The sequence below is a fragment of the Typopeltis vanoorti genome, chromosome 1, assembly GCF_054136105.1.
Source record: "Typopeltis vanoorti isolate ZY-2024b chromosome 1, IOZ_Tvanoo_1.0, whole genome shotgun sequence".
In the NCBI taxonomy this organism is placed as follows: Eukaryota; Metazoa; Arthropoda; class Arachnida; order Uropygi; family Thelyphonidae; genus Typopeltis; species Typopeltis vanoorti.
In genome coordinates this window covers 114103865-114129177 of record NC_143549.1, presented here as the reverse complement: position 1 = coordinate 114129177, position 25313 = coordinate 114103865, and the positions used below count along the sequence as shown (strand labels likewise).

Below are 25313 nucleotides of genomic sequence, written 5' to 3'. Positions count from 1 at the left end.
CCAACAGGAATGTGGGCTTGACCTGCTGGAGAACAGACGGAAATTTGCCACAATAAAATTCATTAATAATATCAGAAGCTACCAAAGCGATCATATCTCCCTAAAAACTTATGAACATTGGAATCAAAAATGCAGACTTCACAGACCTTCAAATACCTCCATAAATCTAAACCTTACCAAATCCTGAACAAAAAAAAAAGAATCAAAGGAAACACTCAGAGAAAAAGGCCTAAATACAATCGACCTTCTTTCATCCTCCAAACAAGTTATTTGTTATACTGACCGATCGTCAGACACCAGTATGATTAATGGAGGTGCTGATGCTCTCCTTCTACTCCCGAAAGGTGAAAAACTTTCAATAAAAGTTGGGCCTAGGAGAATTGCTTCCAATTTTACCAGCGAACTCCATACAATAAATAAAGCATTTAAAGCTTATTTAAAATTATTATCATCTCAACAATCAGAGGGAATTATGATGTACAGTGACTCAAGATCAGCTATGGAGGCAATCAAAAATGGCAATACCAAGCTCATACAAGACATCCATAAACTCTTAAACCCAACTAAAGTGTTTGGGAAAAGGTTGCATTTTACAATGGATTCCTGCTCATGTAGACATTGATTGCAATGAGGCAGTTGATAAATTAGCAAAAGAGGTCAGAGAACTCAACCAAAAAACTGACATGATAACTCTTGCTGACTAATGCACTAACAAAATCTAAACTAATTCCACTAAAATCAGGGATATACCACCAAATTCCCGAAATGTTGACAGAAAGACCTCCACCATGATAGCAAGACTCCGAACAGGACATTTTAGAGGAATGAAGATCAATACGGATGATAAGAGAACATACAGAAACTGCAATAACTGTCCTAATACTGAACTGACACCCACTCACATTTTTACCTGTCCAGCAATTACAGCAGCCTTGCAAGCTATAGACCCTAATCCTGAACAACGACTCTATATGAACAAAATCATCAACATAGCCAAAGCAGTTCAAGGAGCACATGGAAATATCTAAGACTCTTCGAAGAACAAAACAACAACAACATTTTGTTTTTCTAAGGCACTTTTGACCGAATCAATCTACCTAGACATTGGTCTTCCTCTCAGTCTTTTTCCTGCCATCAACACCTGTTTTGCTAAACTTTCCTTTCCCATTCTGTTTAAGTGACCATACCACTTTAGATTAGCCCTGCCCACACATTATTGAATGCAAACAATGTCAAGTTCCTTTCTGATGTCTTCATTTTTAATATGATTCTGTTATTTGTTCAAGCCTCTAATATTTCTAAGAACTCTCATATCTGCACTGTCTTTGATGAAGTGTTTTATTTCTAACCCAACTCTTAGATTGATAACTTAAAATTGGCTTGAACACCATCTTGTATACTACTAGTTTAATATTTTGGCTAATATTTCTCTTATTCCATATAAATTTATTCAACTGGCTTTCCACCGCATGCTTTGCTTAATCTGTTGTCTGTTTACAGATTATGTTTGAACGTGGTGTTAGTAATGACTAGTCATGTCATGAGCAGAAATCCAGCAAATACTTACCATTATTATTAGCTTCGTCCTTTTCTCCAAATGTTCCTATATGTGTGTGTGGTGGGATTCATTTCCTACTCTGCCATTTGGATTTACAACAAGGATCACTTTTCTTTATGTCAGCTGCCCACTCTAGGGACTCGTGAAATTCTTCCTCCTCTTCCTCAGAAGGACCTTCTGCGCAACCATAGGCACAAATGAGTTTTATTGTCCATTTCTCCATTTTGAAGTTTGTCCACATCACTCCACTTGAAACTGCCTTCCAATTAACGTGATTATTATTAGTGTTCAGGCACCTCCATGGAGTCCAAAGACTCATCGTGGAAGACCCAAACTATCCACACAATCTGTCATACCTCTTCTTGAACCCATTAACAGAAATACACTCACAACTGACTCTGGCAACCCATTCCACTCATTCACCACTCTCTCTCCAAGCAAAAAATCTTATCCTCACATCCCTACTGAACACACACACATGTATTCAACTTACAGGGATCACCACTCGTTCTGGTCCCTCTAGCCAAATGCTGAAATATTTCCACTGCATCTATCCTATAAAACCATTTAAGCAACTTAAATGTTTCTATCATATCCTCTCTTTTTCTCCTATCAACCAACTTCTGCAATTCACACACCTTCAATCTATCCTCATAAGGAACATTCCACAGGCCATATACCATCTTGGTTGCTTTCCTCTGAATCCTCTCCACCGCTTCCTCATCAAACCCAGGGGACCAGACTTGAGCACAGTAATCCAGATGTGGGCATATCAAGGCCTTATAAAGAGGAATTACAACTTCCTTATCTCTACTTGTTAATGTGTTCTTCAATAGCCAAGTAATCTTATGGGCTAATTTAGCAACCTTAGCAATATGTCCTCTAAACTTTAACTCTCTGTCTACCACCCCTAAATTTCTAGCTTCATCTGTTTTCTGGAGTACAGTGCCATCAATGTGATATACAGCTTGTAATCTATTTATCTCAAAATGCATAACTTTACATTTCTCAACATTAAACTTGACACCGATTAACTTTTGCCCATACTGACAGCCTATTTAAATCTTCCTGAGCTCTCCACATCGACTTAATTAACTATTACTCTACCTAATTTTGCATCATCAGCAAACGATTGAATATTTCCTTTCAGGTTATTTGCTATATCATTTATGTACAAATTAAACAGCAATGGTCCCAGCACTGAATCTTGTGGCACACCACTAGTCACCCGTTTTTGCCTTGATTCTGCCCCTCCATATGCCAGTTTTTGATATCTGTCTAGCAGCCGCCCTCTTATATACTTAACCAGCATTGTGTCCATCCCCTATTTGTTCTAATTTGTGTAACAGTAAATATATAAAGCTCAGGCCAGATTAGTAATGGCTGTTGTGCAGAAAGCTAAATCAGAGTATAAAAGAAATTGGCTATGCAAGCTAAAGGCAATCCAAAAGAATTTTATCATTATACTGCAAGCAAAAGAAAGGACAAATGTGGAAGAATAATTGTATTGAATGCATATTGTACTCTAATATCAGAAGCTAATGAGGTTGTTCATTTAATGAGTACTCACTTTGCTACGATATATAAACCAGGTGTATGTAACATGGTGCACAGTGCTACTACTACAGCATTGGATGAAAAGTTAGAGATGTATGAAAATGAGGTTGAAGACTGTTGCATAATCCAGATAAGAATTTGTCAGTAGGGACAGATGGAATATCTGCATGTTTGCCAAAGAAATGATTAACCAAATTGGCTGGGCCTTTCCCATTTTTTTGTAACTTGAGTCTCAGCTCAGGAATGATACCACAGGAGTGGAAAGAATGTATGATAGTTCCATTGTACAAGGATTGTGCAAAAACTAATGTATCTAATTACTGACCTATCAGTATCTCTGGATTGCTGGTGAAGAGTTTAGAGAAGTTGGTGAGAACTTGTATACAGAAATGGGTAGACAAACAAGCTATATTCTGCAAGGAGCAGCATGGGTTTACTAAAGGAAAGTCATGTTTTAGCAATTTGCTCATATTTTATAACAATTTTCAGCCAAGTTGGATAAAAGTACTGGGTACACTATGATAATGTTAGATTTTGCAAAGGCATCTGATAGGATACCACACGAAAAGCTGTTGTATAAACTGGAAAATATGGGATTGGAATATAAACTCTTGACTTGGATATCAGTGGATGGTTGACCGACAGATATCAAAAAGTGGTATACAGTACAGTGGGTGAATCTGCCAGATTTAAGGTGACCAGTGGTGTACCTTAAGGTTCAGACCTTGGGCCATTGTTGTTTAAGCTATACATTAATGACATTAGGAAGGGTCTAACAAGTGATTTTGTAATCCTCATGGAATTGGTTATTACCACTTCTCTTATGCTGCCTCCATGATACTCTTTTTCTCTGTATCGCATGCTTACTTTCTTCATTCATCCATTTCACACTTACCAGCTACCTCCTCATTCCATGCTACACCTGCATAATTACCACCCTTGTCATTCTACATATACCCTTTTCTCACAGAGGTCCTAGCACTACTGGCAACCACCAAGGTAATCACTTCATGATCACTCTCACCAACAGGAGGGTCATTTTACATCTCTTTTACAATTACATCCTCTGATGAGATGATCAAATCCTAAACTCTCAATCCTCATGTGCTCTCTGTTACATGCTGTCTGCAGCAGTTATCCCTCAAAAACTCAAGAAACTCATTTTCTTTACTTCCAGTTGCTATCTCATCATCCCAGTCTATATTGCCATAATTAAAATCACCCATAATGATCACCTTTTTCTTATTTGCACTTCATGGTCACTTCTGCATTACTTCAACCTTGGTATCTTTTCTGGATCTGGCTCCCACTGATAAGATCTCAATAAAAGTTGAAACTGGTCTGGATATGGACATGTATAATGCTATGCATTATACATGTCTGTAAGGATGTGTGCCTTGCATTATGGGACACTAAGGCAATTAATGTGACGTCGTTAGCCTCTATATAAGTAGCCCACTTGCGAAGTTACTTCACATGCAAACTTAGTTTGCTTACACTTGGATAAAGGATGAAACCAAGAATTTAATTTCTTGGCACGTGTGTGTGTATGTGTTCATTGCATGAGCGCATTTAGTACACACAAAAATTTGCTATTTTTTTAAATACTGATGTTAGTTCATATTATGAACTAACATCAGTTAAAATCAGAGAAAAATAATATTTTGTTTTTGCAAAAACATTTCATATTTTGTTTACTTGTTTCTTTGTTTTCAGATAACACAATGATCAATCCCCAACTTCAGAGTGTGTTTGAACGGGTTCGGCAGTCAGCAGACTTCATGCCAACCTGGCAGATGGAAGTAAGTGCATCAGTAAAAGTCCCTTCTAAATGAATAAAAATTATAAGAGAAATATTGAATAGCTTTTCACAATTTTTCTTTTTGTTTACAATTCTTAACAATTTCTTTTCACTTGTTTCGTAAATTTCATAAAATGCCTTTCTCTATTAATGAGATATATATCTGTCTGTTTTATAGTGATATATTGGATGTATATTACTCAGAAACTTAGCATGCAGAAACATTTTACAGAATGCAGTAATTCCTTATGTTATAGAATATTGCATTCTCTGAAATGTGGATAGATGAATGCTAGGATATAGATGTTGCACAGTATCTGTTTATTTCTTTTCAAATTTCAGTGAGTGAGTTACACAGTGTTCAGTATCCTATCAACCATTCCAGTCTTTTGACCTTCTAACTTTAATTTGAAAATATCATGAAATTTTATTATCTTCTATATAAAAGTAGCCTTAAGCACAAAGGTACTTCAAGTGCACACTTTGTTTGCTTACATTTGTTTAATCCTTGGATCGAGGATTAAACAATTCATATAGCAGATATGGTTGATTGCTAGTATATATTTTATAGGTTAAAAATAGTAATTGAATATATGTATGCATTTTAACTTGAATTTTTATTTCTTTATTTTGCTTTGTAAAAAACCATTGTTAAGTTAGATTACAAAACACAGATTATGCACAGTTATGATTTATTGAAAATTAACAATATACAGGTAACCTTCATATAATGCAGATGTTAGGTCCCATAGAAATGCCACGTTATATGAATTGTGTTATGCGAGACTCAGATCACATAGGAAAAGTAGAGTTAGGTTCCGAAATTGTTTTTTTTTTTTTTAAAGATTATATAAACAATGACATATCCAACAAAAATATATTTTTATTTAATTCAGGTAATTCATGTAAGTTAAGAAAACATATAAACTATGAAACAAAATACATAGTGTAAACTTATAAAAATATAAATTGTACGTAAACTTTATTGCTTATAATGCATAAAATGCTTTAGGCAAAATAAAATAAAGTGCATAATTTAATCATCATCACTGTCTTCAAAACTGACATTCCGTAGATGTTCTTTATTTATGAGTGGCCGGACGTCGTCATCACTTGAAATCTCTTGAACATCATTTGCATAATTCTCATTGCATACTTCGGCTGGTTTAGTGATCAAGAAGTCAGTAATAAGACCTTGCTTACCACTATGCTGCGATTTTATTAAGTTCATAATATGGGGCTAAACAAATATCCACTTGTCTCTTGAATTTTCTGGAGCGCTCCTTTGAGAGATCATTATGCATAAAATAACTTTCTTGTCAAGTTCAATCCTGCTAATTTCTTTAAACTAAATTCTTTAACAGATTCATTGCAATCAGAATCTTCAACAGAACTTTCCTCATTTCGACGTCATCTATTAATTGTACCAGTTTCTCCTCATTTAAATCTATTTCCCCATCAATTAATTTGCTAATTTCATTTTAAATCATATTGCAAATGCGCTCTAAGTGGCTTTGGAGCGCTCCTTTGAGAGATCATTATGCATAAAATAACTTTCTTGTCAAGTTCAATCCTTCTAATTTCTTTAAACTAAATTCTTTAACGGATTCATTGCAATCAGAATCTTCAACAGAACTTTCCTCATTTCGACGTCATCTATTAATTGTACCAGTTTCTCCTCATTTAAATCTATTTCCCCATCAATTAATTCACTAATTTCATTTTAAATCATATTACAAATGCGCTCTAAGTGGCCATTACTATAAAAATTAATTTTTTACATAAAAAAGCATTACATATTGTATGTAACTCAGCAAAACATGAAGTGCTCAGCTTGAGATTAACACATGATTTTTAATTCGCTTTCCCCAGCAGAAAACGAAGACAATTTTCAACAATAATAGTAAGGGATTAGTCAATAAAAATCTACAACATGGAGGTCTCTTCCTGGTTATCTAGCTTTGACACCTTTACCAACACCATGAAATACTTCTTTTTGTAATCTTCTACCATTACTACAGCATCTGTTTAGCCAATCAAATTTACTATATTATTACCAATTTTTATTCCAATTTAATTTCTTAGCTTTTAGTTCTGGTATTATTTCATTCATTAAAATATTTAACAGCAATGGAATATCACCTTGTCATATTCTTTTTTTTTTTTTTTTTTTTTTTTTTTCATTTCAGTTTCTTTTGTTTAATTTTGCAGCACCATATAACACATTTATCTATATACTATATACATATCTTTAATTAGCTTTTCTATGTATGTGTTCATTTTTCTTTTCATTGTTATATTTAAAATATCTTAAAATTTTATATTATCAAATGTTCTGTGTAACTATAAAGCACATAAAAATTGGAGTGTTATATTCTATGTAACAGTTTTTATTAATTTTCTGTTGGTTGTTTTAAATATAAAATAACTTTGAAGTATCCTACCCATGCTGGTTGGAAAAAGGATGCTCCCTGTTGCACATGAAACCACAACATTGGAACTTGGAATGTTAGAAGTATGAACCAAGCTGGAAATAATAAAGATGGAATGCAAGAAGCTGGATATATTGGAAATAAGCGAACTTAGATGGATAGGAATGGGCCATTTTCATTCAGAGATGCTATATGGTGTATTACTCAGGACATGAGACAAGTCGTAAAAATGGAGTATCTTTCTTACTCAGGAAAAAGATGGCTAGGTATGTATTAGGCTATAATCCAGTGAGTGACAGAATCATTTCTCTCAGAGTCAGTGGATAGCCAATAAATATGACCATCATACAGGTTTATGCACAGAGGCACCAGAAGAAGACATAGAATTTTATGACAAGTTGCAAGAAGTGATAGATGCAACACCAAAGCAAGATTTATGGCTACTTATCGGAGATTGGAATGCAAAAGTGGGAGAAACTGAGGAACAAGGAATAACAAATCATTTTGGTTTAGGTATTCGTAATACTGCAGGGAAGAGAGAGTTTTGTGCAGAGAATTCTTTGTTTGTTGCTAACAGAAATCAAATTGACTATATACTTGAACAAAGACGATGGAGAAGTGCAATTCAGTCTATCAAGACTTTTCCAGGTGCAGACTGTGGAACAGACCATGAATTATTAGTGGCTAAGATACATGTGAAATTACAGAAACTGAAAACATCACAAATGTCGATGAGATATGATTTTGGAAACATACCAGCTGAATACAATATTAGTATACAGAACAGATTCATCACACTCAATTTGTGTGAAAGAGAACCAGATGAACTATGGGAAGAGATTAAAGATATAATTAAAACAGAAGCAAAGAAGAATATTCCAACAGTTTGTAAGAAAAAGAAGTTTAAATGGCTGTCAGAAGATGCCATCAAAACTGCTCAGGAAAGGAGGAAAATGAAGTCCACAGGAAATTTTTAGGAAGTGCAGCATTTGAATGCAGAGTTTCAATGACAAGCCAGAAGAGACAAAGAAAAATACTTTAATCAGGAATGCAACAAATAGAAGACCAAAACAGGAAAGGAAAAGCAAGAGATCTTTTCAAAAAGATCAGGGAACTGACAGGGAAGTTTAGTGCCAAGGTGACAATTTTGTAAAGTAAACACAAAGGATATCTTACAGAAGCTGCAGACATCAAAGAAAGATGGAAAGAGTATACAGAAGCCCTTTACAAAAAGGACTCAAAAATTACCGAGAAATTTGAAGAGCAGGATTATACACAGGAGCCAGTTCCACTGGAGAGTGAAGTGATGTGGGCACTGCAACAGCTATCCAGTAAGAAAGCACCAGGAGGGGATGGAATACCTATTTGAGCTGCTCCAAGACTTAGGAGAAGAGTCAGTTAATATTTTAACAGCTCTATGTCGAATTTGGATCACAACTACATGGCCTAAGGAATGGGGAAAAAATCAGTTTATATACCTTTATTGAGAAGGGCGATGCAAGAGAGTGCAAAAATTACAGAACTATAGCACTGATTTCTCATGCAAGTAAAGTCTTACTTAAGATTATTCATGAAGAGAGAAATGCGAGATGAACAGGCAGGATTTCGAAAAGGCAGAGGAACAAGAGATCAGATTGCTAATGTGAGATGGATAATAGAAAGAGCACAAGAATATCAAAGGAATGTCTACCTTTGTTTCCTTGACCATAGTAAGGCTTTTGACTCTGTAGGTCATGTGAAACTGTGGAATGTGTTAAGAACAATGGGAGTACCAGAGCATTTCATTATCCTTCTGATGAATCTTTATTATGAACAAGAAGCTACTGTCCGAACAGATCTTGGAGAAACTGAATATTTCACAATAGGTAAATTGGCGACAAGGATGTATTTTATTTCCATACCTGTTTAACTTGTACAGCGAATATGTTTTAAGAATGGCAGGGCTGGAGGAGTCTTCAGTTGGAATTCAAATTGGTGTAAGAAATATTAATAATTTCAGGTATGCAGATGATGCCACCTTGCTAGCAGAATGCAAAGAAGATTTGGAAGAACTTATTATGAAAGTTAAAGAAGAAAGTGCTAAATATGGCCTTAAACTTACCTCAAAAAGACAAAAGTTATGACAATGTAAACTTAATGATTTTGAAGTAGATGGGGAGAAAATGGAAGTAGTTAACAATTTTGTGCTCCTAGGATCCCGAATTGATAAAGATGGGTATTGTACTGAAGAAGTTAGAAGAAGATTATTACTCGGAAAGAAAGCAATGACAAATTTAAGCAAGATCTTTATAAAGATAAAGATATTAGCCTCGCAACAACAGTCAGAATCGTGAAAGCAATGTTGTTCACGATTATGTGGTGCTGTATGGATGTGAAAGTTGGACCCTGAGAAAGAGTGAAAGAATGAGGATAGATGCATTTGAATTATGAGTTTGGAGATGCTTACTGGGAATACCATGGACTGCAAAGCAAACAAATAAGTGATAGACCGAATAAAGCCAGATTGCTTCCTCAAAGCTATGATCATCAAGCAAAAATTGTCATACTTTGGACATATTATATGAGCAAATGACAGTCTGGGGAAGATGATGGTGATGCTTGCTAAAGTTGATTGAAGTAGAAGAAGAGGAAGACCAAGAATTAGATGGGTGGATGGAGTTAAAGAAGCAACTGGAATGCACCTGGAAATTCTGAAAGATATGGCCAGGGACAGATCTGAATAGAGAGTATATGTTCATAGAATCACCAGAAGTCGAAAAACTCGATGGAACATAACACAACAGCATCATACCCATCTTTCTATTTTCTTTTTATTATTGTTTATTCTTATTGCCTTGTTTGTCTTTAATATGTTCTATTCTTCTTTTCTTGCCTGTCATTGTGTTTATGTTATTTATGATTTGTTTTTAATGCATGATCTTTTGGATCTCAAATTCCTTTATCAGATTCATTTATAATTTCTTGAATAAATTTTGTATAGATTTTTAAGGTAGTTCATTCTAGATTAATCCAAGTTTGGAACAGGCCACTTTGTCTTATATCCATGATAGGAAGAAGAAAACGATTATTTGAGTTATTGAGTATCTGTGCTGAGGACAATAATGCATGTAGCACTGAATGAGCTGAAAACAAGAATTGGATAATAGGTGGCAGATAGGTTAGCAATCTGAGATATGCTGATGAGTACTCCTCTGTAATGACTAGGAAAAACTTGGATGAATCCTTGATGGAGTTGATGCAATCATGTAGAACAGGACTTAACTCTAGCAAGACAAATATTATGGTTCTTGAAGGAAATATAAACAGGAAAATTCCTGAGAAACAAGTGTACATTAAGGAAGAATAATTGAAGTCAGCAAAATTTCAGTACCTGGGATCCATTATCAGTGTGAATAATTGCTGTTCAGAAGACATTGGTAGAAGATTTGGAATGGCTGGAACAATAGTCAGAGACCTGAAGTCTAGAAAGAGAGTTCCATCTACATGAACAAAGCTGAGGATTGTGGATATAGCTGGTTTTTTTTTTTTTTTCAGTAGATACTTGAAATATAAAGAAGTCTGATAGGAAGAGGATAAGTGCTTTTGAGATATGTTGAAACACTCATTATAGCTTTTCCGTTGCAAGTTTGAATTGTTAATATGTATTATTGTAATATACAGAAAGATTTCCTCTGCATCAATCCTGTAAACTCCTTTTAGTAACTTATACATTTTTATCATATCCCCTATTTTTTGCCTATCAACCAACTTCTGCAAACCAAAAAACCTGAATCTATTTTCATTGGGTGCCACAGACCACTTAACCCACTTGATCACTCACCTTTGGATCCTCTCCACCACTTCTGAAAAATCCCAGTGACCTTGATCTCTGTGCAAAATAATCTAGGTATGGCTGTATTAAAGCATTATAAAAAGGGATAATAATGTTCTTATCTCTGCTTGTTCTGTTGTGTGTTTAACCAAATAATCCTTTGGCCACTTTTGCAGTACTCTCTGGACTTCAGCTTTCTATCCACCATCACACCCAAGTCCTTAACCGCCTCAATTTTTGCAGAATTCATTTCCATTAGTGTGGTACATAGCTTGTAATCTGTTCATTGCAAAGTGTAACTTTGACCTTTCTTCATTAAAGTAGCATCCATTATCCTTTGTACACAATGTCTGTCTGTTTAAATCATTCTGCAGGATCTCAGAATTGCCTTTGTTTACTATTAGTCTATCCAATTATGCATCAGCAAACAATAGAGTTCTTTTCCTTCAGATCATTCCCTTATCATTAATCTAGAAATAGCAGCAATCCTTAAACAGAGCCTTTCAGTATCCTACTAATCACCTGTCTTTCCTGGATTCTACTCCTTTATATATTACTCTTTGGTATCTGCCTGTCAGCCACCCTCATATTCACCTCACCAGCATCGTATCATTCCCATTTTCTCCAATTTGTGTAATAGGGTTTTGTGTGGTATCCTATGAAATATTTTGCAAAGTCCAGCAGTATCAGTATCACTTTGTATCCATTCCCTGTATCTAACTCAAATTACTTTAAAAGTAATTTATCAAACCTGCATCCTTGATGAGTGGTGTTTCAAGGATGTAGGATTTAATCTGGCAAAATATCAGTTGATCTATTGAATCTATAATATTGAATATGAATTTAATATTGATCTATATCAATATTAAATTCATAGTTTACTTTGCCTTAATTTGGTATTGTTAGCATTGGCAAAAAAAAAAAAAAAAAAACATGAATAATAACCACCATAATAACAGCTGTCTTGCTATATATGTGCCAGACAAGAAAACTTCAATACTTCACATTTCTAAAACTGTTTATTTACAGAGTTATGTTGTATTCATTTAATGTATAAGAAAAAATCTATTTTGTGGTTGTATTTGAATTGCTTTTGTTTCAGGTTCTGTATTTTCCTGATGGTATGTTAGATCATAGTGTGCTATAACCTCACCCTAGCATGAGTAGGTTTATTTGTTTTATAACTCATGGATATTTTGCATGCTTGTGAACATTATGCAGTTGGTCATGAATGACAGACTATTTTTAAGAGAGAGAGGAGGGTAAGATTTGAAGTATGGGTATTTACTTATGTTTGAGGAAGAGAATTTTGGGATGTGTTTTTGGTAGGTAATAGCAAGAATAAGATTTGTGGCATTATTGTTTTCATTTTCACCTGAGCACTGTAGTCTAATATAGATGTTTAGGTTTTTTTCCCAGAGAAGAGATCAGAAGCAAGGTAGATGAAGACCATTATTATGAGAGCAGACTAGCCTGATGTTACTAGCTCTGCTGCCTATCACCCCACACCCATAAAGTTCGGTTTTTATTGCTTTGCAATAGGCAAATTGGCTAGAAGAATACACGCAGTTTCTATAGACAATACATTTACCTCATATCCTTAATTGCTTTACTGTCATACCAAACCGACAACCTTCTCCCTTCTTCTCCCTCCTCCACAAAAATATCTTATAAAAACATTGAAGAAATGTTCCATTTTTGCATAAGAGAAGACTGAATTTAATGATTTCATATTGATCCAGTTTTCCCTAACTATGTAATGGAGTTTTGCTGCATATTTACATTAGTGTGATATTACTACTTGATCATTCCTAAAGGTCCAAATAGCTAAGTAAGAGCATGAACAAATTATTGAGCTTCACTTATTAAATATATAGTCTTCTTCTCTCCCTTTATAATCACTAAGATATAAGTGAGAAAACTATTAAATATATGGTATTTTAGTGTTCTAATGCAATGACTAAATTTACTAATTTCATATTACTTTATTTAATAAATAAAGTAATATTAAATAATATTACTGTAGAATATTTAAAGGAATATTATTATTTTGATATTTTAATTGTTTATGTAAACTGTTTATGTATATTTTTACTGTTTATGTACTTGTTAATAAAATTGTGCATTAATCCAGATCAATGAAAATAATAAACTATATATCTTTTTATCCCAGAAAGTTCTTAAAACAGAACTGGGAGAGAATTGGAAAGACCATTTTAAAAAGTTTGAATCAAAACCATTTGCAGCTGCCTCGATTGGCCAAGTACATTATGGTATCCTTTGTGATGATACTGAAGTTGCTCTGAAAATTCAGGTTTGTGTAATATTCATTATAAATTTAGTTGGTTAAAAAAAAATAAAAGCTATGTGTTAACTATTCAGATTGTTTTGACCTCTAATGAAATATTATATATGCAATGGTATTATGTGTAAATGAATGTTTTGAAAACTTCTTTTGGAGGTGAAAAAAAATTCTGTATAAGTGCTTGCTGAATTTTGTGAATTTTCTTATGTGTTAGCACATTACATGTAGAGAGAGAGAGAGTTAAATGCAGTAACATGATTTATATTGTGCACTCACTTTGTATAATATTAAGACAAAATAGCTATTTAAGATTCTTCTCCTGTGTCTCCATTTAAAAAAAAAAAAAATCAAAATGTCACAGTACTTATGTAGTAACACAGCTTTTTTTATTTTTATTTATTTGCACCATCTGAATCAGGGTTCATGTGAACATATAATGCATGGGTTTCCCTTTTCCAATCAAACAACAACAGTATATTGTTCTTTGATTGGAAAAGACCACAGTTTAATTCTCATCATGATAAGAGGATTCCTTATATGGGCTTTTCCAAGTGAAGGTGTATTAGCTAGTCTCATTTGAAAGTGGTAAGATGTTTTCCTCCTAGAAAGTCAGGATTTCATCCTGTATACAGGCAAAAATACTCTTAGTACTTGATAGATGGTATAGCATGTAAATGATGGATATAATATGATGTACATGGAGGATCATGATAAGAGGATTCCTTATATGGGCTTTTCCAAGTGAAGGTGTATTAGCTAGTCTCATATGAAAGTGGTAAGATGTTTTCCTCCTAGAAAGTCAGAATTTCATCCTGTATACAAGCAAAAATACTCTTAGTACTTGATAGATGGTATAGCATGTAAATGATGGATATGATATGATGTACATGGATGATTAAGCAGTGTACGAGGTTGGGTTGTGTGGTGTAATGTACCCTTCTGCAATGAGTCCTCAAACTCCTTGGAGGCATAATAATTAATGATTATATTATTGTTTGGTGTAATGAATTTAATAAATGAAAGTATTTTTTCTTGATCTCAGGAATAGATGTTTTCAAAAGTGTAGCATATAGTGGGGTAACATACAACTTTTCAACCATTCCTGCATGTCTCTTAAGAACTGGATCTCCCTTCCCAAGCATTTTAATTGGGATTGTAATTTCTCAAGAGGCTCATATTGCTTAACTCTGCTGTGGCATGATGACTGTGTGACTTTTGACATGTAACATTTTAAGCTTTGAAAATAGTGCCATCTTATGATCATAAAAATGAAAAACAGTAGGAATTGACAATATCCCATCAGAACTCCTTAAAGGGGGGGGGGGGGAGAACCTATTGTTAGTGCACTTCACAAAATTTGCCAGCAGGTGTGGAACACTGAGATCAGGCCAAAAGTTATTGTAATTCCTATTCCAAAAAAAAAAAAAAGGAAACAGCAAAAAGTGCAATAATAATACAGTTAGCCTCATCAATCATCCACGCAAAATATTTTTGGAAATCTTACTCTCATGTATTGAAACAAAAATGGAATCCAATTTTTCAGACCACCAGGTTGGATTTAGAAAGATCAGAAGTACAATTGACCATATATTTACACTCCATATCATTGACGAAAAATACATAGAACATAATAAAGTAATATGCCATAATTTTATTGATCTACAGAAATCCTTTACTTCTATTTGGCATGATGTCCTTTGAAAAATTCTGCAACATTATGAAGTAGATAGCAAAATAATACAACTGTTTGAATCTCTCTGCTCATCTTCTGAAATAACGGTTGAAATAAAAGGAAATTATAGCACTCCCTTTTCAATGGCATATGAAGTAAGATGGGTGCAAATTATCACCACTGTTATTTAACTGCTTTATCGAATATGTTGTGAATTAAGCCCTGGAGAACTGTAATATTGAAATGACAGCAGGAAGAAGAAGAATAAACCATCTAAAGTGGGAAGGGGGGTTATGGACAGGGAGTTGAAGCTGAGAAGCTTTACATATTGTAAAAGTGCCCATTAGGTCAAATGATTTTTGAAGAATACACTGACAAGGAGGGATGTGGTAATTATATCCTTTTATAAGGCTTTAATGAGGCCATTTCTGGTCACTCTGATTCCATAGGGATGAGGAAGTGTAGAAAATTGAGAAGCAGGTAACCAAGATTGAAGCTTGTCCATGGATTGAATAGTTTGAAGGTTAGACAATTCGATAGGCCAAAACGAGGAAACATTAAAAGGTGTTTTATAGGATTGACAATGAACACTTTTATTTTTTATTTTCTTCATTCTTCACCGCATAGCAGGATTGAGAAAGATGTCACTCATGGATATTGTGTAAGAATGTGATAAGCAAAGACATTAAAACTAGATTCTTTGCTTTCAGGCTGTTGAATGACTTGGCAGAGGCAGTTGTAAGTGCTTTGTCAGGGAATAAATTCAAGGAGAGGTATAAGTGTTGTGAGAGGAGTGTGGACTCCCCCAAAGATTTATTGACTCACTGGAGATGCCTAGAAAATAATAATAATACTATATGAAGTATTAATTTTATTCTATTGATATTACTTATCATTTTATTTCTGATATATTTGAATTAGAGAATTCTCGATGAATGTCTGACTTTATGGTGTTCGGATGTTAATAATAATTAAAATTACAGCATAAACTCAGAAATGCAACAGTTAAATTATTTGCCCATGAATATTTCATGCTTGGTGCCATCTGATGAGTTGTTAATAAACATGTAGAAAAGCTTAAATGTTGGAAGTTATTCATTTTTGATTTTTTTTACAGTTTGTAACATAAAGATAAGAAAAATATTTAATGAATTAAATATCTTTGTTATTTTTAAATATTTGATTAATTAAATATTCTGAGTTATGGGTCAAAGCTGTATAACTGAGAGGAGACCTAGACATAGCCTTTAAAGGAATGCAGAGAGCCGACTAGGGCTTCTGACCTTAATGTCCAATCCTCACCTTCTCATGGTGCATCCTGTTAGGTATCTACCTGGATACTGAACGAACGAGGATGGGCTGGCAATTTGGGATTTAGCTGACCAAATTGTATTCTTATTGGCTTTAACCACAATATAAAATGATGGTACAACATGACATAATTTCATACCAGCTAGGGCATCGCCCGGTTAACAAGGGGGGGGGGGGCTATTGTTTTTGCCAGGAAACCAGGGCGAACAGTGAAAAGTCAGCTACTGGAACAAATCCTAAAACACACACACACCCCAACTCAACATCACCAGAGTTCAAGATTGGTACTATCAACATAAGAAGCCTGAATGGCGAAGAAATGGAGCTAGCTAAGGAATTAGATAAGTACCAGATTGACATAATAGGGGTGACTGAAACAAAAAAGACAAAAACTGGTGAGATCTTTCTGAGCAATAAATACAAAATGTTATATTCAGGCAATGATAATCAAGGAAAAGAAGGAGTAGCTATAGTATTCAACACTAAATACGAAGCTAATCTTCTTGAATAGTGGGCAATATGAAGTAGAGTGATGTTGGCAAATATCAGAATGGGGGAACTGGACATTGAGACTTATTTGTAACTATGGTCCCACAGAAGATTATACTAAGGTAGAGTGGAGGAATTTTATGAGGGTTTTAAAGAAAGCAACTGACATAATGAAAAATGAAAAGTTGGTCCTTGTTGGTGATCTAAATAGCAGAGTAGGAAATGATTGTCAGACAGATATACAAAAATATTTTGGGAAAATTTGGAGAAAAGAGTAAAGCTAATAATAATGGCAAATACCTGTTGGATACCAGTGGAAATACTACTACACGAATTAGACAACTACCGATGTGAAGTGATTGGACTCTGTGAAATCAGATGGACCAGAAAAGGAGAATTTCTCCACGGACAGTACAAAATCTTAACTTCAGACAGGGAGGACAACAAACACCAAGAAGGAGTAGCACTTATATTAAAACCAAAGGCTCAAAACTCTCTATTGTTCTACAATCCTATCTCACCTAGGATAATTAAAGCAAGATTTAAAAACATCGATCGGATCACTAATATTATTCAAGTATACTCACCAACTTCGACATCATCATCATCAGAAGAAGACATTGAGGAGTTCTATATAGATTTGCAAAAAGCAGTACAGCAGACATCAAGTCAAGATCGCCTAATTGTAATGGGGGACTTAAACTCAAAGTAGGCAAAGACTAGGATACCTGGCCAAGAATAATCGGAAAGTTCCGGTATGGAGAAAGCAATGAACGTGGCGAAAGACTGCTAAACCTCTGCTCAAATAATAGACTAACGATAACCAACACACTCTTTAAACATCCAAAACCCCAAAGAAAATGTACATGGATATCACCAGACAGACAAACCAAGAATATGATAGACTATATTATTGTAAACCAAAGATGGAAATCAAGTATCCTAAACTGCAGATTGTGGATCAGACCATAAGCTAGTATTAGCAAACCTAAGAATAAAGTTAAAATCTGGAAGTACTTTTAGAGTCAAAAGGAGACTGAATGTAAAAAAACTACAAGACAACAATATTCTAAGAAAATATCAACTAGAACTAGATAAAAACCTGAAGAAACTACCAAAACAGAATATAAACATCGAAGAACATTGGTGCAAATTAAAGAAAATAATATTAAATTCGGCAGAAAAAAACAATAGGTTACACAGAAAGAGAAAGTAAAAAGGATTGGATCTCGAAGTAAAAAGGTTAAGCGATCAAAGGAAAAGCATGAAACTCTGAAACAGAATTATAACAGAAATGAATATAATAGATTAACCAGAGAAATCAGAAAACTAGTTAAAAGAGACTAGAATAACTGGTTAGAAGAAAAATGCAAAATGGCAGAAAAGCTATCAAAAAAAAACAACCTTCATGGATTATATAAACATATAGACCAAATTAGTAAGGCACGGACAACAAAAATTATAATGATCAAAAACAAAGAGGGACAATTAATTGAAAGTAAGACAAAAAGAATGGCAAGATGGGAAGAATACTTCAAAGATTTATATAATAAAAACAGCTCCCAGGATATTACGATTCTAGCCACTGAAATGGAAGAGGAAATAAATATCTTTACCAAAGAAATAATAGCGCACAGCATAGAAAAACTCAAAACTAGGAAAGCACCTCTCATTGATCAAATACATGCAGAATTCTTAAAAGCAGGAAAGGAACAACCTTTTGGAACCATTAAAAACATTATTTGAAAGGATCTACAAAAACGAAGCAATGCCTACTGATTGGATTAAATCAGTCATAACTTCTATATACAAAAAAGGAGATAGAATGCAATAATTACAGAAGCATTAGCCTCCTCAGTATTGCAAGTAAGGTTTTTACGAAAATACTCCAAAAACAAATTAAGCCATATATAGAACAGGCACTAGGAGAAGAACAAGCCGGTTTCAAACCAGGGCAAAGCACAATTGATCAACTATTCACCTTAAGACAGCTAAGAGAAAAGACACTAGAGTACAACCAAAGTTGCTACATAAATTTCATAGACTTTCGTCAGGCATTTGATTCAATCCATAGAAGAGAACTGTGGAAAACTATGGAAGAATTTGGAATTCCCAACAAAACCATAAGAATAATAAAGAATCTGTATGAGAAATCTGAAAGTGCAGTACGAACGGAGGACACCTTAACCAACTGGTTCCACACAGAGAGAGTAAGACAGGGATGCAATCTGTCACCAGACCTGTTCAATCTTACACTGGAAGAAGCAACCAATAAGGTCTTAAACAATGAAGACTCTGGAATCAAAATATATGGGGAAAATGTGACAAATTTAAAATTTGCAGATGACATTGCATTACTTGCAAGCACAGAAGAAAATCTACAGCGAATTTCTGTTAAAATAAAGGAGTGTATAAAATCTGGATTAAACATAAATATAGACAAAACAAAATTATGCAAATAGGAAAAAGAAGCACCAATCTGAAAATTGAAATTGATAGTAAGAATCTAGAGTAGGTAGAAAACTTCCACCTACCTTGGAAGAGTTATTGAATACAATGGTGAAATTATAAAAAATATAAACAGACAAATCAGTCAATCATCTCAAACTTTTGGACAACTTAATAAAATATGGAAGTCAAGAGACATCAAACAAGTAACAAAAGTAAAAATCTATGAAACAATGGTCCTCCCAATACTCCTCTGTGGAAGTGAATGCTGGAAATTATAAAAGATATAAAAGACAAATCAAAGCATCTCAAACTTTTGGACAACTTAATAAAATATGGAAGTCAAGAGACATCAAACAAGAATAACAAAAGTAAGAATCTATGAAACAATACTCCTCTATGGAAGTGAATGCTGGAATCTCAAAAAGGCTGAAGAGAAAAAATTATTAGTCACTGAAATGGGTTGGCTAAGAAGATTACTTGGAGTATCTCTGCTGGATCGACTAAGAAACGAAGACATAAGGAAATGACTAAAACAAGAAATATCAATAATAGACAAAATCCAAGAAAGAAGACTGCGATAGTTTGGCCATGTGACCAGAATGGGAACAGAAAGACTACCATCTAAAGCCCTGAATACAACAATGGAAGGTAAAAGATCCAAAGGACGGCCCAGAATTAGATGGATAGACAAAATAATAGAGGACCTGAACACCAAATCACAACAAGCGACACCAAACTGGACAGAATTGTTCGGACTTTCCCGTGACAGACAGAAGTGGAAAGAATTCATTCGGCCTCGTCCACATAGATGATGGAAGAGAGAAAAAGAAGACTTGTTGGATTTCTGCTCAGGACATGGACTGGTTACTATTAACACAATTTTCCAACATAAAAATGTGCACAAATTCACATGGAGAGAAGAGGCAAGGAATAAGAAAAGTCTCTTTGACTATGTTACTGTTGATAGTGATGTTTTCTCCCTGGTGCAGGACACTAAAGTGTACAGATGATTTGAAATTCGAAGTGATCACCATTTAGTCTCAAGCAGGATAAAATTGAATTTCATACTGAAAAGAAGAACATTTAAGAAACTTTTAAAGTGAATAAAAGTTGAGCAGCTCACAGATGTGAACTGTAGACTAAAATACACAAACATCATTCAAGAAAAATTGAAAGAGTTTGAGAACTGGAACCAAACCTTGGAGATTCAGTGGAAAACCCTAAAGAAAGCATTGATTGATTCAGCTAGAGAGGCATGTGGTGAGGTTGTCTGCAAGGATACAAAAATCAGAACTGCATGGTGGACAGAAACTTAAAGAGGCAGTGAAGGGTAAAAAAAGTTCCTGGCAACTAAGTCAGCTTGTGCTCTTAGAGAATACAGAGTTAAATGTAAGAAAGCTAGACACTGTGTAAAAATAGCTGAACAGAAGTCATGGGACGTGGCAAGATATCTGGAGGTTGTTGAAGAAGCTGAAATATGAAGGAAAGAGTACTGTAAAAGTAATTAGAAGTTATAAAGGTGACATGAAGACTGGAGCTTGAAACAAATGAAATAATATCAACAATCAGTGATAGCACAGTGGTAAAGAAGACTCAACAGGCATGCAATTAGGAATATATATCCATACTTGAAGTAGAAAAAGCCATCAAAAGTCTGAAATGTGGAAAGGCAGCTGGAGTAGATGATATTCAACCAGAAATGCTCAAGTATGGAGGTATAAAAGTCTTACAGTGGCTGTGCATAGTTCAGAGGGTCTGGACTGAGGAATGAATTCCAAATGATTGGAGTAAAGCTTTCATGGTACCCATATATAAAAAGGAAAATAAAATTAAATGTGAGAATTACAGAGGTATTTCTCTGAGTGTTCCTGGTAAGATTTATGCCATTATACTTGAGAAACAGTTGAGAAGGATTGTGGAAGAGAAGCTTGGTAAAGAACAAGCTGGATTCAGGCCAAATAGAGGCTGTCAGGATCAGATTTTCACTATACGACAAATAGTTAAGAAATCATGGGAGTATAACAAAGATCTGTATTTAAATTTTGTAGATCTGGAAAAGCATATGACAAGGTACCAAGAGAAAAGCTATTCAAAATGCTACAGTTATATGGCGTCAGTGGGGCATTATATCAAGCAATACTTAGTCTTTATTTGAGTTTTAAGTCAGCAGTTAGAATGAAGGAAGTACAGGAAGATGGTTTAATGTTAAATCTGACTTCAGACAAGGTTGTACATTAATCCCTCTGTTATTTATTATCCATATGGATCATGTTATGAAGGAAAGCAGTATTAAACCTGATATCAAAATTGGAAATGTTAACCTCAGTTCTTTACTTATGCAGATGATGTTATGCTTCTAAATAAATCCAGTGTAGGTCTGCAAAATTCCCTGACTAAATTGAATGACTGTCGTAATAGATATGGTACGAAGGTCAGCAATAACAAGACAAAAACGATGAAAATAGGCAGAAGCATTGAAAATATCAACTGCATTGTGAATGGAGAACAAGTAAAACATTTCAGCTGCTTAGGCACAATTTTTAGTGAAGATAGTAAATTGAATATGGAAATAGACAACAGAATCAACAAAGCTGGTATGGTAGGAAGTCAATTGAGTAAATTCATATGGAATAAGAGAGAAATTGGTCAAACCACTAAATTAGCTGTATACAAAACAGTATTCAAACCAATGGATCTGAGAGCTGGGTTAGAAGTAAAACACTTCACTGAAGACGAGAGACCGCTGACATGAGAGTCCTAAGAAAGAGTAGAGGCAAGAACAGATGGCATCAATGGCAATATCATATTAAAAACGAGGATATTAGGAAGGAAATTGACATTGCTACAGCCAGTAATGTGTTAGCAGAGCTAATCTCAGGCGGTGTAGTCACTTAAACAGAATGGGAGAGGAAAGATTAGCAAAACAAATATTCTCTGCCAGGTTGACAGGAAAAAGACCTAGAGTAAGATCAAGATATAGGTGCCTTAGAAAATAGAAATATAAGATCTGATAATGTTTGAATCTTGATAGGGAACAGATTGATTTGGAGGAAAATTATAGATAGGATGTATGTAATGATGTAAATTTTTCATGTAGTACTATCATATCCTTTATACACCCCTTGTGGATACATGTCAGGAATTTAATGATGATGAGTTTGCTGGTGATATTGATCTCCTAGCAGAAAACAAATCAGATCTTCAGGAAATCACCAAATTATTTCTTACTCCTAAAAAAAATATAGCTTAACCTGTATATATTGTGTTTTCACTGCCGTTTTTGTTTCACTATAACGTGTAAAGATGACGTCCAACACGAAACGTACGTCAGTGGCGCGCAGGACTTCTACTACTACACGAAAGGCTGCCTCAGCATTAGATTTTTCGCAATGGATGCGTTGCGGAAACTGCTACATGTATGCACCGAAAAATGTGCAGGATCTGTGGTCGGTCTGGCAAAATGAGAAGAAAGAAAATGTCGACGTATGTGAGAAGTGTCGGGATAGGCTGGAGCGTTTAGGAATGGAAGCTGACATCGGGACCGTAGCGGAAGAACTTCGGCGGGAGTTTATGAAAATGAAAAATGACCTTCATCTTCTTCATGAGGAAGTGGAAGTGATCGGTAAGGAGATACTGGAAGTTAAAGCTGAGTTTAATGTGTTAAACAGAGAAATTAGGACTATAGAGATTACTTTAGCTGAAGTAACTAGAACAGGATTACATATGGGTGAGTCTTTGGTGAATGATTCAGTAATAAATAGTATGGGAGTGATTGGGAGTCAACATAATAAAACCACAAGTGGCCTAGAAGAAATGAGATGTAGTGAGAGTGGGGGGTAAGTAATAGAGAGTTGAGTAATGAAGCTGGGAGAGTCATGCTGAATAGTGTAGAGAATGAGTCCATGAGTGTGGACTTGAATGAAGTTAAGAGTGGTAAAATATATGGTGATTCTATGATTAAGGGTATGGAGAGTGGTATGCATGAGGAGTGCTTGGCTGATGGGACAATAGAAAGAGTGGCTTTAGCAATAAAGAGAGGGCATGAAACAGACAAGATGATAGTTATGGTGGGTACGAATGACCTGAGAGGTAGTATAAATCGGGTAGGAAAAGATTTAAGAACATTATTAGATATTGTGAAGAGGAAAAGTGTCAATGGGAGAATAGTGTGCGTGCTGCCTCGTTTTGACAATTACGAGTTAAGTAGACGAGCAATGATAATGAATGATATGATTGCAAGAATGTGCAGAAAAAGAGGTCTGGAGTTTGTTGATGTTTGGAGTGTGTTTGAAGGAAAAAGGCAGTTGTATGCTAGAGATGGACTGCATCTTAACATGGAAGGACATAAGCGATTGAAGAAGTTATTGTTTTCTGAACAGGTTGAAGTTATTGGGCAGGGAAACTAATATTGAAAAGGTTGAGTGTAAGAGAGAGAAACTTTAGCACTGATTGTGTATTTATTGATCCTTATAGGCAGAATAAATTGCAGAAGAGAGGGGATAAAAATCGGCATAGGACTACGGTAGTTAGTGACTTATATATCAGTTCTAAAGCCAGTACAAGATCTAGAGGGAATCTGCAATTTTTGTATACCAATGCTAGAAGCATTCGAAATAAGAGAGAAGAATTTTTGGCATTAGTCAGTGAAATCTCACCTAAAGTTGTAGGCATTAGTGAAACTTGGCTGTCAGCAGAAGATGTGGTCACTGGAATTGAATGTGATGGGTACAGTATTTTCAGGGAGGATAGAGAAGATAGAACAGGAGGAGGAGTACTGTTGATGATAGCTGATGTGTTGCAGCCAAAGAAAGTAGTATATCATGATGATAGACATGTGAATGAGAGTTCATTTGAGGCAGTCTGGCGCAAAATAGTGACCAACGCAACCAAATATACAGTTGGATGCTGCTATAGGCCAGGGAGTACGGGGGAAGATATTGAATTCATGCATCAGCAACTTAGTGCAATGAGTGAAGGTTTAGTGATTATTATGGGGGATTTTAATTATGGTGATATCAATTGGAAGGAGGAAATATCACGTAGCAAAAAGGAAATGGAGTTCATACATCTTCTACAAGATAATTACTTGAAACAGCACGTAACTGAAGGGACACGTGGTGTGAGAGTGTTGGACCTGGTTATTGGTTCAGAGGTTATATGCATAAGTAAGGTGTCCTCGTTACCTCCAGTTGGTGAAAGCGATCATGTGGTATTGACTTGGGAGGTTGCAAAATCTGTGGATTTTTCTATTAAGAAGGGGTATGTACGGAACTACAGGTTAGGCGATTATAACAAGCTTCGGAGTGAGCTTGCAGCCATCCCATGGCAAAACATATTGCAAGGGAAAGATGTTAGCAGTGCTTGGGATAAAATCAGCGGGTATCTGAGGAAAGCAATATCAGATTGTGTCCCTATGGTCAGGAGGTCAAACAAGGCAGGCATTAGATGGATGAGCAGTAGTATCAAGCTTGAACTGCAAAAAAAGAAAATGTTATGGAGAATTTACAAGGAGAAGGGCGATCAGGACACCCATGAGCAGTACAAGGCTCAAGCTAGAAAGGTTACCAGCATAGTAAGAAAAGCTAAATCAGATTATGAGAAGACCTTAGCCAAAGAGATCAAGGGTAATCCCAAAGAGTTCTTCCGCTATGTGGCAAGTAAGAGGAAGAATGACTTCGGAAGGATAACCTTAGTGGGTGCTGATGGTATTGAGGTGACAAAATCAGATGTAATAGTCGAGTTACTGAGTGATCACTTTTCAAAAGTCTATCACCCAAGTGAGGATATCTCTATACCTATAGCAATACCTAATGTGAGAATTGAAGCTAAAGAATCAGAGGTATTAAATATATTGCAAAACTTAAATGCAAACACTGCGGTAGGCTTAGATGGAATATCAGCTCGGGTGTTGCGTGAATGTGCAAAT

General features: G+C 35.1%; 1 protein-coding gene across 1 annotated transcript in view; it reads left to right on the top strand.

Moving 5' to 3' along the window:
• Nucleotides 1-25313, top strand: part of Coq8 (ubiquinone biosynthesis protein COQ8, mitochondrial) — a 210537-nt gene that overhangs the window by 96062 nt on the left and 89162 nt on the right. Inside the window, exons 6-7 of the mRNA XM_090398930.1 lie at nucleotides 4832-4917; nucleotides 13333-13473. Coding sequence (XP_090255056.1) covers nucleotides 4832-4917; nucleotides 13333-13473 — 227 coding nt within the window. The remainder of the gene's footprint in view (nucleotides 1-4831; nucleotides 4918-13332; nucleotides 13474-25313) is intronic.